The 14,376-nt window shown below is 36.8% G+C and overlaps 1 protein-coding gene and 1 long non-coding RNA gene across 4 annotated transcripts in view; one reads left to right on the top strand and one right to left on the bottom strand.

Annotated features, from left to right (window-relative positions):
- The window catches only part of NEURL1 (neuralized E3 ubiquitin protein ligase 1), a 122,521-nt gene extending 111,681 nt beyond the window's left edge, over positions 1-10,840 (top strand). For all 3 annotated transcript variants that reach the window (XM_072425058.1, XM_072425055.1, XM_072425057.1), the window contains exons 5-6: positions 1,933-2,076; positions 3,086-10,840. In XM_072425058.1, the coding sequence (XP_072281159.1) occupies positions 1,933-2,076; positions 3,086-3,327 (386 nt within the window). In that variant the 3' untranslated portion in view covers positions 3,328-10,840. The remainder of the gene's footprint in view (positions 1-1,932; positions 2,077-3,085) is intronic.
- Positions 1-11,463, bottom strand: part of LOC140340067 (uncharacterized) — a 28,367-nt gene extending 16,904 nt beyond the window's left edge. Inside the window, exons 1-4 of the long non-coding RNA XR_011922577.1 lie at positions 10,944-11,463; positions 6,849-6,944; positions 3,332-3,473; positions 538-701 (exon numbers count right to left, since the gene is read on the bottom strand). This is a non-coding gene — a long non-coding RNA (uncharacterized lncRNA). The remainder of the gene's footprint in view (positions 1-537; positions 702-3,331; positions 3,474-6,848; positions 6,945-10,943) is intronic.
- Positions 11,464-14,376: the final 2,913 nt, after the last annotated feature.

Here is a 14,376-nt window from a genome sequence, read left to right on the forward strand (position 1 = left end):
ATAAAAGTGACAATTAGGTAAATAGATTGCCACCTTTTAGCAGGATTGCCACTTTCAGTATTAAAAGGTGGCGATCTCTGGATTTATCAATTAATTATCAGCCTGATCATCAATTAGCGCTCACCACTGTTAATATGGAGCAAACCTTAAGCTGAAATTATATTTTTTTTCAATCATCCTGATCAATCACTACTTCTGCCTTTTATTGCAGTACTGATAAATGGACACAAGGGGCACTACTACTACATTTTGGGCGATCGGCATCCACAGTGCAATTCTAATGCTACTTATCTTCATTTATTAAAGTGGCCATCAGTACTCCTTTTAGGTGATTATAGTTTGATTGAAAGTTTAGGGTAAAATATGATACAGAAATAAATCATTGAAAGTTTAGGGTAAAATATGATACAGAAATAAATCAAACATTGATGGCTACAAAATGTTGCCCTTTCATAAATGTGGCATTATGAAATTGGCATTTAAAAAGAAATTGGGTAAAACAAAACCTTTTGTTGAAGTTTGTAACATTCTCCTTACCCTCTTTATGCCCTGGGGCTGTTGCCGGCTCGGTCTTGCTCCAGCGCTGCCACTCCTCCCCTGGCAGAATGCCGAATTCTTCTGCCCGTTTCCTGTGAGCCGCTACCTGAGGACTGGCATCAGAACGCTTGCTTGGCTCAGTGTGGGATTGAGTATTGCTCAGTCTGTGAACAGAAGACTACATTGTTTTATCTTATGACATGAATAAGAAAATTTAAAGTGATTGCAAGCTAAACTGATTCAATGCAGAAAGCCAAGTAAAAGGACTGCAGATTTTGCACTCATTATTATACACAGAATGGGAAACATCATTTTATCTCTAGTTATTAATGAACAAACAGAATAAATGGCGCCCCATCTAACATAGACGTTGTCTTTATAGTGTGTAGTCTACAATTACACCTAAAATGGGCGATTTGACACTGATAGAGACAAGGGGTTCTTGCATGTTTTGAGCAAATTCCATGAGACATATTTATCTTATTTTTCAGTTATATAAACTAAAAGCCCCCAAGCGGTGCTGGAATTGGTGGCTGAAGCATCTGGCCTATATCACTCCAGCATGTGCTTGTTCAGGGAGCAGCAAGAGCCCTTGCACCAACAATGCCAAATAAAAGGTTTTGTATAAGCCCGGCTCGGATCTTGTCATAATCCCTTCTTAGCATTATCTGTTCATGTTTCCCCTTTTTGGTAATTGATTAAAGTGATTTAGTTGAATCTGTCTGAGCAGTCATTTGTGATGTAATCTATCAGTCCTGAACAAGACTTTCTTTAGACCAGCTTTTTGCAGCCATCTCTCTCTTTTTGCAAGCACTCCATCTAATGTAATGTACCAGAGATGTCTGCTATGTGTGGTAATACAAATCATTATTAAATGCAGTACTGATTTCTTAAAGAAACAATCAGAGAAGATTCTGTGATCTATAGTAGCTGAAGCCTTGCTTGCCATCACAATATAAGATTTCACTGACATGTACCATTCCGTGAATATGTCATTGAAAGATTAGTAAGGAAAGGAAATCTTCCCATAGATGCTGTGACAGTTCTTGGTGTATAGTGGGGTGGGAATCTCACAGAGAATCTCCTTGGAATTCCTGGTCCTTCCATTTGCTGCAACCCCCGGTGCAGATATCTTACACTCCAAATATTATCATATTGTATTATGTGGTGGGGGTAAAAGCATTAATCTTCCTTATACCTGTAAGGTATATATATTATATTAATAATATATAATATTATTATATATTATGCCACTACTGCAGTTCTTTAGAGATTGATTTTGTTTCTTGAGATTTTTATCACTTCATACATTTGCAAAAACAAAGTATGTAAAATTGTTGTAAAGAGAAACAGCAACAAAACCCAAAGCAAACAATCATTTTGCTTATTTTTCAGGCTCAACAATATCAACTGATCGAGACATATCAACACCAAGCTCTCCAACATCTGCCCCAAACACCCCAACAGCCCTGTGCAGCGGCAGCTCAGACCCGATGTTGAACACATGTGTGCCAGGGCCCCTATGTAATTCCATAGGTGGTAAGTATTCAGTCTGTGTATGTACACTTAGATAAATTTACGTAAAGATGAATATCTTATGGGGCTACAACATCATCGCTTTACACAATAACTCAGTGAGGCCCAAATGCGCAGTAGTTTCCACAATTGTACCTATAGAAAAACTGTTGTTCACTAGGGCCAACTATAAATTGTCCTTCTATAGGGATGAATGTGGAATCTACTGCTTTTGCACAGCCCACAAAAGGGCTGAAAGTCTGTGCAGCGTCCCAGCAGCCTCACATGAAGATCCCCATGGGATGAAATAGACTTGTAGAAGGGACTAAATTTGAAAGAAAACTGTAGTAGAATTAAAGTTATTCATTCAATTCTCCTTAAATATTTCAAAATAACTGTAGAGAAATTACATTAAGCCATGTTAGATATCAGCCATGTCCAATCTATAAATGTAAAATAATCTTCTATTTACTTATAAGGTTCAAGTAATGGTTCTAGCAATTCATTTACCAACCATAAGCACTCATTTACAGCAGAAGTGTTAAATGACTTTTATACTGTTGTCACTAATTGCAGGGAACCCAAATAAAAAACAATGCCTGGCTGTGAAAGTGCCACTGTTTAATGACTTTAAATGATTGTATGTACTTTCCCTCCAAAGTAGATTTTATAAGCGCTGACCTAAATCAGAAGTAAATGTTTAAGTATACATGGGATACAGATTTCTTTGTGTGCCATGTGGATAAATGTTTTGTTTAGAGGAGAGGCCAACCACATGACCTTGACAAGTCATGTGATTTGATTTGCCTCCTTCCTTTTTCTTTTACTGCATTCATTATTTGAATGAGTTTATTCTTTATCCTTTTCTAAAATATGGTAAGACTATAGTACATATTTATAAATCACCCCCTGTACATTGAATCTGTATCTGTACAATTAATTCAGGAAGTCTACAATTTAGCAATAAAACAAACTATAAAATGTGTATGTTAAAATCTAATTTCCAAATAACTTTTGGTCTATTTGTTCCAAGGTACAGCTCCAAACTCCCCAGTGAGCATGCCGGAGTCACCCATCTCACCATCTGCCTCAGGAACCTGGAATGATGAGTGTACTATCTGCTATGAGAACATGGTGGACAGTGTCATTTATTCCTGCGGACATATGTGTCTATGCTATACATGCGGCCTGAAACTCAAGAAAATGAACAATGCCTGCTGTCCCATCTGCAGACGTCTCATCAAGGATATTATTAAAACCTACCGCAGTAGTTAGTCACCTTTTGGAAGAGGACGTTCATTCTAAATCCTCCTTTTCAGTTTACTTTTACTCCGGAGTTTAAAAAGACATTCTTGAGAAAGCCCAAGGGGCTCCACATGACTGCGGATGTTTGTAAGGAATCAGCTCTGGATTCAAGGATTCTGAAAAGCAAGATATCAGGGAAGCAAAGTCTTGTAATCATCACTTATGATACAGATATACCTTGCAACTTTTATACTATTCTAAACTGAGATCTGGAAGTTTCCCATAAAATCAAAAACAGTTTCTGCTTTGCAGCGAAAAAAATAAAAATTCCTGTTTTATCAAGCAATACCTGCTAGCATTAAGAAGTCAACTGAATATAAAAAATAGAAAATGTGAAAGTTCTGGGTGTTTGTCAAGAGATGTGAATGTACAATCACACCGTTGTACTGTAGATTAAAAAACATATTTGTTTCAGACTTTCAGCTGTAAGCTTTGAGCCATAGTGGGTCTGCCAATGTTTTCAACAAAATATTTTTAGGTTTTGATTGTTTATACCATGCACTGTGTTTCTTCTGGAAGTTGCAGTAGTGAATAGTAGGCACCAAACTGGGATAAACCTAATTAGGACAGAAGTCCACTCATAGATTCATCCCCTCATTTTTCCCGGTGCAAAGTAGTACTTGTGTTACAGGTCCTAACCTAGGGATGTGGATAGGAGGGAACAGGTGCTTCTGATAAATAATATTTTCAAGTAACTAGTATTTGTTCTGTATATTATACATGAGGTATAATGTTGCCACTGTGTACTTCCAGCAATTTATAACTAGGCTTTGTAAATGAATGGCCAGACAAAGATAAAAACATGATCCTTGCTTGTATTCTTTAGCCATGTGTGAAACACTCAACATTTTTAGCCATTTGAGTTGCTTTCTGGTCAGCAGAGGTGTGTGTCAGTTTTGCTGGGATCGGCTGGTATGTTGGCCCTAACAAAGCAAAACTGGTCATTTATGTGGTGTTGGTGCTTGTACAGGCAACAGAATTACATTTACACTATGAAATATGTCATTATCGTCAGGTCAATGGTCCATCTGGGTTGCTGATCCCATTCATGACAATAAAGTGTACAAAAAGGACCAGAAATGCATGCAGCAGTGTGTTGTACCACAATACATTTAGTGAGAATGTCAGGCATTGCTTTCCTTGCAATGTCCAATATTCCTGCATATCATATGCGCCCTGTACCACACAGAACTACAAATAGTGTGACTGAGGCATATCTATCTATTTACCATAAAAATCTGTGAAATGTGGACTTTTAAAATTTGTGAAAAAAGTAATAATGATTGGCTCTTACGGACCAAGCCAAAGAAAATGACATCATGTATATATAAATAGTGGAGAATTGCATAGGCCAGTCACCCGGTCAGATTAAATTGGTATTTTTCTACCCTCCACTTTTTTACAAAATGATCCCCAGTGAGTGTACATTTTCCTTTCATAGTTTTCAGATTGCCTGTTCAAGATAATAATGTGCAACAGTTAAAATTTCAATTTTTCTTCTTTTCTAGCCAATTGTTAAACATTGTGTTGTGCAACATAACAAGATTTTCATCTTTTGATGGTTTGTTAATCCTTTTCAATGGATACAAGGCTTGTTGCCTTGTTTAAGATAAAAATTCTGTGACAAAGGCTGCATGTAAAGTAATATTATGGCTCTTGGGATAATCCAGCTATAATAAAAGACGTCAGTGGTAATTCCAGCCAGCCCTGGCTTAAAACTTTGTGCAATGGATCCACTAGCATATTCATCATGTTGATTTAAAAGTTTGGAATGAGTCTTTTCTTCAAAGCGTTTTTACTTACATTTATATTTTTTATGTTATTGGCAACAGCCTTGGTCTAAGCCATGCTATAATCCTGTTCCTTACAAGTTGTTTAAAGCTTGTGATAAACAATATATTGCACTCTGTGACCATGCTATATCTTTAAGCAGCAGATTTGACATTGTGGCCCATTCTTATAATTACCCGTGCGTTGTGTTAAAGCAGCCCATTTATTTGGATGTACTACCGGTATTTGCTGTAACATGACACAATACAATACACGGTACCCAATGTCACGAACAATGTGCGCTGGGGGCGCCATTCCAAATGTCAGCTGCATCAAACAAACCAACACAACAGCGGTCTCATGATAAAACCGGCCCATAGAGGGTTATTATATGGGGAAATTCCCCCTGTGAGTTAATGGTTGCATAGATTAAATTATATGAACAGCTTGTTTGAGTATAAACCTCAGAAGGGAACTTTGACCTGACAATTAGGTTCACCTTTTAGATATATTTGAAGGCTTAGGTACAATTTTTTAATGTATTTATATAGACCATAAATAGCTTTGTCAATTGTAACAGGAATTATATCTGTTTTTCAGGTGTGTGGATCAGAGCTGTCCATCTCCAGTCCTCAGGGGCCACATGATTTATTTACAATGTTCATATAAACAAAGGTGTTTTCTTACAGTTTGTAAACTATTCTTTACTAAATTGACAGCTATAAAAAAAAATAAAACAAATTGTGTGCAAATCCTGGTCGTTGAGGACTGGAGACACCTAAAGTAGACTGAGGCCAAAGTAACAGAAAGCACCTTGCTCTGCCTTATTACAATATAGCATTGGCTATACAGCCAGTATGAGCCCCAGCAATGTAAGAACAGTAGGTATGTACTGTACAGTAGTAGTATGTCAGTAAGCGTATTAAAAGTACTGTTCAGCTCCAGTATAGGAATAATAAACATCTTCATGGAAGTGCTATCACATTGAACAAGCTACTGGAAGAAATAAGTCAGCTTCAGCACTACTTGAAGCTTTGGATTTGTGTCAATGACATCTATTTTACACGAGATGCCTCTGAAATCATTGACCGGTATACTCAAACTGCAGTTGACTATCTTCCAACCTGCTGCAAGTGTGTTTTGCATTCCCATTGACTTGTACAGGAATGCAAAACATATTTTTAAAATGAACAAAAGCCCTCTGATCCAGTTCTTTAAAAGTGACAACACTTCTGTTATGAAATGTTTACCATACCAAAAGTGGAGACTTCTTTAAAGACCTCAACAAATCTGCTAGAAGAATGCTGAATGAGTAGTAAAAGGCGTGCTGAGTATGCTACATTTATACAAGCCAAAGGCTGTGTGAACAAGACCTAAGAGGTATTATAACCTTCGACAATCATCTCACTAGCAGCATATTGATTTTCATTTGCTTTGAATGAGGAGTTAGTCTTTCTGGATGTCTAGGTGGGGGGGACATGACATGTCACAGGAACAATGTGGAACGATATGTTATTAGGTTCCAATGACCCCAAATAAACACTCTTGCCAACAGGTCACTGCCCTTGCTTACATTTTAATCTTCCTGGTTGTATCAGCTGTGTGACATTTGCTTTCTATGGCACACAAAGTTAGCACTTATTTTATATTATGGCTACTGCTACATGCAATGATACATTCATATGTGTAATGGTCAGTCAAATAATAATAAGTAGCGGTACCTGTGATCCAACATAGACGACTCTCGTCATGTCCTGCCCATAGCGACGTATATATGAATAAATGTGCTTAGATTTCGGAACGAAGGCTGGCAGAAGCTGTAGAGAAAAAGCTGATATCAGTAATGGTTCAAATGTGTTCTTTAACAGGAGTCAAAACATTTATGTAAAAAGCAGCTCACAGCTTACATCTACTTTGACATATTTTAAAGAAAACCTGTTGTAAAAAACATTTAACCTCAAACCCTCCCAAATTGTACATGCTTCCCAGTCTGGGACCATCTATCTAGAGTAAACAGAAAACCCTGGGACATACAAGTGTGTATGATTACAAATCTGTCAGATAGATATTGTTCATGCAGTGTATTCAGTGATTATTGCTGGCAGTTTTGTATATTTAATACTCATCTGTACGCAGCAATGCAGGATAGCACTGCTTTAGAATGTGGGCTGCACAGCTGAATTGTTGGGCACTGTAGGGAAATCCGGGACAGGACCAATCCATTCTGCTGAGCACAGAATCACTTGAGCTTCTCCAACTATAGAAGCATTATTGAATGAGAGGGATTGTAACTCATTCAGAGTTATTGCCAGCTAAAATAAAACAAATCTTGGAGACCCAAAAACTGGCAGTCTGCTGTATCTACTCTTGGAGGGCTCAAGAAAAAAAAAAACTGGTTTGCCACCAACACAATTTTTTGACACTGTACAATATTATATTACAATGTATCAGCAGCCATTGAATAGAAAATCTGTGCTGGGAAAGTAGTGCTGTGTGGTGGTCGGTGTTTGGTGTGGTGAAGTAGAAAGATATAGAAGATAAAGCAAAAAAATGTGAAAAGAACTAAGTGTGTTTTGTATACTCTGTGACTTGTTTGTACTTTAATGATGTATATCATTTTAAAGTTTTTTACTTTTAATTAAAATTCATCTAACTTGTACTAGGGAAACATGTAGGCTGCCATTGCTGATCTTTCCTCCTGAAAAAGCTAGCTGCCTGGCCTCCATGCTGAGTTAGTACCTAATAATATGTATGAGAGTCATCCTGAACCAGAATGCAGATTAGGAGCTCTGACTTCAGTGGCTAAATTGTTGCAAGGGTATCAAATTAGAAAAAGATAACATTGTGAAAGGTTTTTGGCAATGGCAGCCACCATGTATCTCTGGTTTCCTTTAAACATAATGGATGACTGTTTTGGGGGCTGATCTGACATTCATGAAACTGCATGTCCGCTCACTAATATGTTATGCATCATGCATTTCATGCCTTGATTTTTTTTTTTTATCTAACCACAAAAAGATACTTTTAGTATGTTGGCAACATGCATATTTTTCATACTCCATATCTGGGTTACCTTTGGTTCACATAAAAGTTTCTCTGTGTAAAAGAAAAGCTAGTCAGGGAAATGTATGCTACTCACTGGTCACAATAGTCTGCCTATAAAGATGTGATGTTTCAGTTTGGCTAAAATTATTTTTACTCTTCAAAAACAAACCGATTTGGCTGATTTGTTCAGTCCATCAATGCGGCTTTAAGGTTCTATCCATCCATCATTGACATTTTGCCTGAGAAAAGTAATAATAGAATCATTTTGTGGCCCAATATATTTCTCAGGGAATCCAGTGAAGAGCTCTTCTCAGTAGTATTCCTAGAATCTACCCAACCAATATAGTATCTAAATAATGCAACTTACATAAAGAATACAAAAGGCAGAACAAGGTCTTCCAAATTATGGGAACCCCAAAAATGTCCACGGCTGGTGGGAAATCTACCAGCATCTCCCCATTACTGAAATATCACTGTTGGATGGATTACAGTTCAAAGCTAATCACCGGCACAATGCAGGATGTTGTATAATTGTGCTGACATAGGTACACATTTTTACAAAAGCAACACAACGTTTAGAATGCTCAGTGCATACCAATCTCTCTAAAACACCACAATGTTTACGTCTCACTGTGCTTTGCATCCGATGCCTGGTTCATAGAATAAAGTCTGTGGTGGTCCTACTGAGTGTCCTCCACAGAACAAATTGCACAAGATTTTACCAGCAACCTCCACCTCAATCACTACCCAAAAAAATTAAAGCAACCAGCACATTTTCAACACATACTGTAATGCTATAAGTGTGCCTTAAAAAAAACAAAACTGCATCATGGCTGGATAAAGTCCTTGCCATGGCTTTCTAATCAGGCCCTTTCCACTCTTTAAAATAAATATTTTTTTTCTGCAGATCACCTTATGGCTGAACTCTCTGTATAGCACTATGGAGTGGTCCCCCTTAGCGCTCAGTGGAAGCCACCGCCTTGTTAATCGCGGCCTTTCTAGTCAGAATTTATGTTTCTTTCTTGGAAAATCAATTTTTTAAGCAAACATTGGCAATGGTTTTCTTCCTGTTAGGACCAGCCAGAGATTGACATTCATTTTTGTGATAATGGGCAATTGCAAGGAACAAAATTTAATTACAATCACTACAGTGCAAGCATTTTGATTTTCTTGTATGACATGTTTGCCTAATCAGTTCTGGAGCTGTGTTTAATTATTAGTCTTGCTGCATTCTTACATCTGGATCTACTTGCATTCCAACATTTCATTATTATGAAGCTGAGGAAGCAATCATATATAGAAAGAAACTTTTGAATAAAAAATGATGCTGCTCAAAAATTGGCATCCACATTTCTTGCCAACTATAGAGCTTATTTTTCCAGAGTGATGAATTGAAGTAAACATGAAACTAACGTGACCATTTCATGAAAATGTGTTTTGTAGAGGATGGCAGAAAAGTGTTTAATTCCAGCTGTGCATTTTCTAGGTCTCAAGTGGATTTCATACCTTTTATTGTTGTTCTCTTTTATTTATAAGGCGCCAACATACCACTGTATATATATGTAAGGGCCGCAGCTGACAAACCAGCATACATAATAAGTATTTAAAAACTATGACACCAGAGAGGACATTGCTCTTCCAGCTAACAATCTGAGAAATGAGAGGAGCATACTATACAATTAATGATGGTTAGGAGAGAGAGAAAGGTTGGTTGGTGATTTTGAAGGGGTGGGGATTTTAGCTTTTTAAAAAAAAAAAAGTATTATTGGTGGGAGGAAATCTCATCCATTAATCAATGACCTAGTTCCTGGTTTAGAATCGGGAATTGCCTACCATTCTTTAAATTCAATTGTTGGTTGTTTGAGTTAATTATAGATTTTATCTTTTTGGCAGCTGGATCCCAAGAAATAGCTAATGCTTTGAATATTTCCCATTTTTTATATTCATCATTTTATATTATAACTCCCTGTGTTTGAGCTACAATAGCCATGTTTACAATTGTCAAAATGGTAAAAGGGTCTCTGGCCACAATTTAGAGGCTAAAAAAGACAGCCAGCTATTCGGCTAAATACTTCAAAGTGCAACAATGTTTTGTGTTCATTTCTTCTACAAGCCCATTTCCTCAAGATTGTACATCAGAGACCGTCTCACCAAAACAGAATACCTGGCATTTATATGTAACCAGAAATACCTTCAGAGCACTGTATGTGTGACAGAGGCATTTATATATCATTCAGGATGGCCCCTAAACACACGTGGATCCAGCTAACAAGCTGGAGGAGACTCATTAGAGGTTACCAGAGCCTGGCATTCTATTTGCCTCTGTTCAGATCATGTAAATAGGCTGCAGTCTGGTTTCTACCTGTGGACCAATTGTTAGTGATTATCTAGTGTTCAGACCTATGAATCTATGTGGACTGAACATTGTTCTTCTTTTTCTGTGATGTAATTTACATGTGCAGAATATAGCCATATACCCAAATGCTCTCCCTGTCCCCCCTCCCCCAATTTGTTACTTTGGAATAAATGTAAATGAATGTTTTGAATTTTTGTTCAATCTATTTATTTTATTTTGTGGTTTAGTTTTAAAATCAAGTATTCATTGTAAGATTTTAGATGAAAATGTGATTGTGAATAAATATGATTTAAACAAGCAATATAATTAAAACTTGTACTTGGTAATTTATTTAAGATGTACATACAAGAAGCGGACATAAATTCAGCAATGTAAGATCTGTTCTAAGGGATTAGGTTTATGAAGAAAAACTTACCCTGCTAATGCAGCCGCTGGGGCTCTGTGAGATTCTCTGGATTGTGGTCCAGGCTTCAGCGTCATTCCATAAAGTACACAGCATATAGTCTGCCATGGAAGGAGGTGACAGATTGGTGGCACAGCGAGGCTTCAGACATGGCTACATGGGACTGGTTCCTCAATGCAATATAGGAGCGGCAGCTGCAAGAACAGGGAATAAGTTAAGTTTTACTAAGAAAACGTCCTCCCCTATATAAAACAAGCTATTAACCCCAGCAGTTGGTAGGGGAACTTACTGCAGGAGAAAAATATGTTGGTTAAAGTCCTGTTTCTGTTTGTCTTGTGTGATTCATGTGGCAACAAAATGTTGACACCATTTAAATGTTTCTTTACCTTTTCAGACTTTAAAGAAAGATTGAATACTGGAAGTTGTGCCCAAAAGGGCAAAGAACTAGTCTGCAGCATTGCCTATGGTCTCCTTGCAGCTGACATTTCCCAATTGCTGAATGCCTATGCTGTGTTCCTCAATGTGAGGTTGATTTACTAATATAGAAAATACGGAATATAGAATGCTCACATTTATCCCTGGCTTAGTCAACATTACCTGGGGTCACCCCTTCATCCCTGCATTTAGCACATTTCAGTTCACACAAAACTTGCTTTAGAAGCCCAATAAAATCTAACACAGAGGATGTAAGAGGCAGCCCTTCAAAAGGTAAGGGTAATTTGCTTTAGAAAAGAATATGAGCTGTCCTCTTTTCAGCAATCTGCATCCTTTGCATCTATTTTTATGCATTACATTTATATATTTTACACAATTTATTTAAAATAATGGTCTGTCTAAAAACATCCACATCAACATCTAAAATGAAATTCATGCTTACAAGTAATTTAACTTTACTTCTGCATTATGTGCTTCCAAAATAAACATTAAAAACAATAAATAATAAACAACAAACAATAAACAAAAAAACATTAATTGGCTTTCATGTGAAAGCATATTTCTCCATTTCTGCAGAAATTACAATATCAAATGCTCATTTTGATACAGAAACCTGTGAGGCATGTTTGCCATAATTGATATAATGCTGGTTTTCCTATGTTTCCATATATCGCTGTTTTGAGAACCATCATTAATTAAACGGGCATCCTACATTACCTTTGTTTACATTTTGTCATATGCCTTCTTCTAAGATCTCTCTTTGGAACATGTGTTCAGGAGTCGCATCAAGCAAAGCATCTTATGATCCTTTATCATTGGACTGTAGGTTATTCCTGTATTGTAACTAGAAATAGCTAGAGAAGCATTTCATTTTCTTTTAGTGCTTTCTTCATTGATTATTTTACTTCTCTGCATAAACTCATGCCATAACAGAGAACTGGGTTCTGTTTTTATTTCAGATATTGTAAAGCAATGCTTGTGTGTCCGAAATACACGTTACCCTTGGAAACCTGAATAAAATGATTTATTGTACAGAGCTGCCTAATATGTTGGCGCTATATAAGTACTGTTTATTATCATTAAATATTACATCTAGGTTCACAATGAAAAAAACATTAAAGCTAGTTTTATATACAAACTTCATTCAGTGCCCTTCGAACATTGGTGGAAAGTGTAAAAGCCTAAAATATTTGTGGTAAGTGTATCAGTGTGGAATACCCTGTAATAGGAGGACTGAAATGTCCTTTAACATAAGGGTAGCAACTGTAAAAAACGCATTAATTATACTAGTTAATAGTAGTATTTCCCCTAAATTTTGTGCTCAGTGGTCAAAAGAATTCCTATTATTGGTGTCAACTGGTGAAGGACCCCCTGCAGTTGTCCAGTTGTTACCTAATAAAGCACCTTTTATTATTATTAATATTAATAAACAGGATGTATATGGCGCCAACATATTACGCAGCGCTGTAAATTAAATAGAGGTTGCAAATGATGGATACAGACAATGACAAAGGAGAGGACCCTGCCCCAAAGAGCTTACAATCTAGGAGATGTTGCCTGTACAAATCGCTCTCATTAATAAGGTCACCACTTCAGTAATGAGGTATTATGCCTCTTTTTCGATGGTTAACTTTTATTTAAAGCTATACCAAATGAATGCAGACTTGCTGTCATGAAATAGGTGTGGATTCTCAAACGCACAGCTACCATGCCATGATGAGCAAGAAAGACCCAGTACTAACTCTTATTCCTTTATTAGATGGGTTAGACTTTGGCCTTTGGAATCACTGGTCTACTGTTAAAAGTATTTTCTTGGTCCATTAACAAGGAAATCATCTGTATATTAGGTCTGACCAAGTAAAGTTTGTGTGATTAACAGGCCTTATTTATGAATGCAGTCACTTATTTTTTCATGGTAGACGTCTGAAGGTTCTGACAGTTGGGAAACACATAGCATATTTCTTGGCTGAGAAAATCTTTTTAGGCAGGTAGATGACCTTGAATACAAATGGAACTGTTTACAAAACGTAAATACATAGTAAATATGTAAACGCATTTGTTTCAGCAAGCTGTTGCTAGTGATCTTGTACATAGAAACAGAGCGACCTCTGCTGGAAACTTGTTGCAAAAAATTATAAGAACAAAGAAGACAATGTAGTAGAAATTAACAGACACCTTCGGTCACAGACACCCTGTAATTCACCAAGCATTGTGTTTTTTCATATATGCAAACACAAGGAGTATGTAGGACACTCCAATTAAAGCTTGTGATAAAGTTGCTCAAAATGCTTCTAGGTGACACCTCTAGGGCCCATTTAACCTCTCAGATCCATTTACAACAGTTTTGCATATCTTACCCAAGTATCAATCCCAACAAGCTTACACAGGAGATACAGAATGGGGAAAGGCCTGGACCCCTGTCATGTTGCTATTCAGGGCTTTTCCTATCACTTCCTCTTAAGGGAAAATCTGCAACAAGAGAGAGTTCACATAGTTTCCAGAGTTCTAATCTTTCATCAACCTTCATCTAGCCAAAGGTATGGATACACTTAAAGATTAAGTTAAAAATGACCAAAAAGATAAGCTCAATTTATAGCAACACATATTATAAGATGAAAGCTGTATACCTGCATTTGCTTTTTATCCTTAGATGTACTAGAAAGACAAAAAAAAATCTTTATAGGTAATGATGCCTACTAGATTGTAAGCTCTTTGGGGCAGGGTCCTCCTCCTGTGTCACTGTCTGTATCTGTCTGTCATTTGCAACCCCTATTTAATTGTACAGCGCTGCTTAATATGTTGGTGCTATATAAATTCTGTTTAATATTGTATTATTATTAATAACAATAAAAGGTACTTCTGTTGGGTTTAGGGAAAATCTATTTGTACAAAATTCAACAGGCCAGTTTTGGTAAGAAATAAAACAAATAAAATGAATATACTAATGAATAACTAAATGAATATTAAAAGTGTACTAGAGAAACTTTAGTACTAGAGAAAACAGGAGAAT

Source organism: Pyxicephalus adspersus, chromosome 10 (assembly GCF_032062135.1).
Source record: "Pyxicephalus adspersus chromosome 10, UCB_Pads_2.0, whole genome shotgun sequence".
NCBI classification, from domain to species: domain Eukaryota; kingdom Metazoa; phylum Chordata; class Amphibia; order Anura; family Pyxicephalidae; genus Pyxicephalus; species Pyxicephalus adspersus.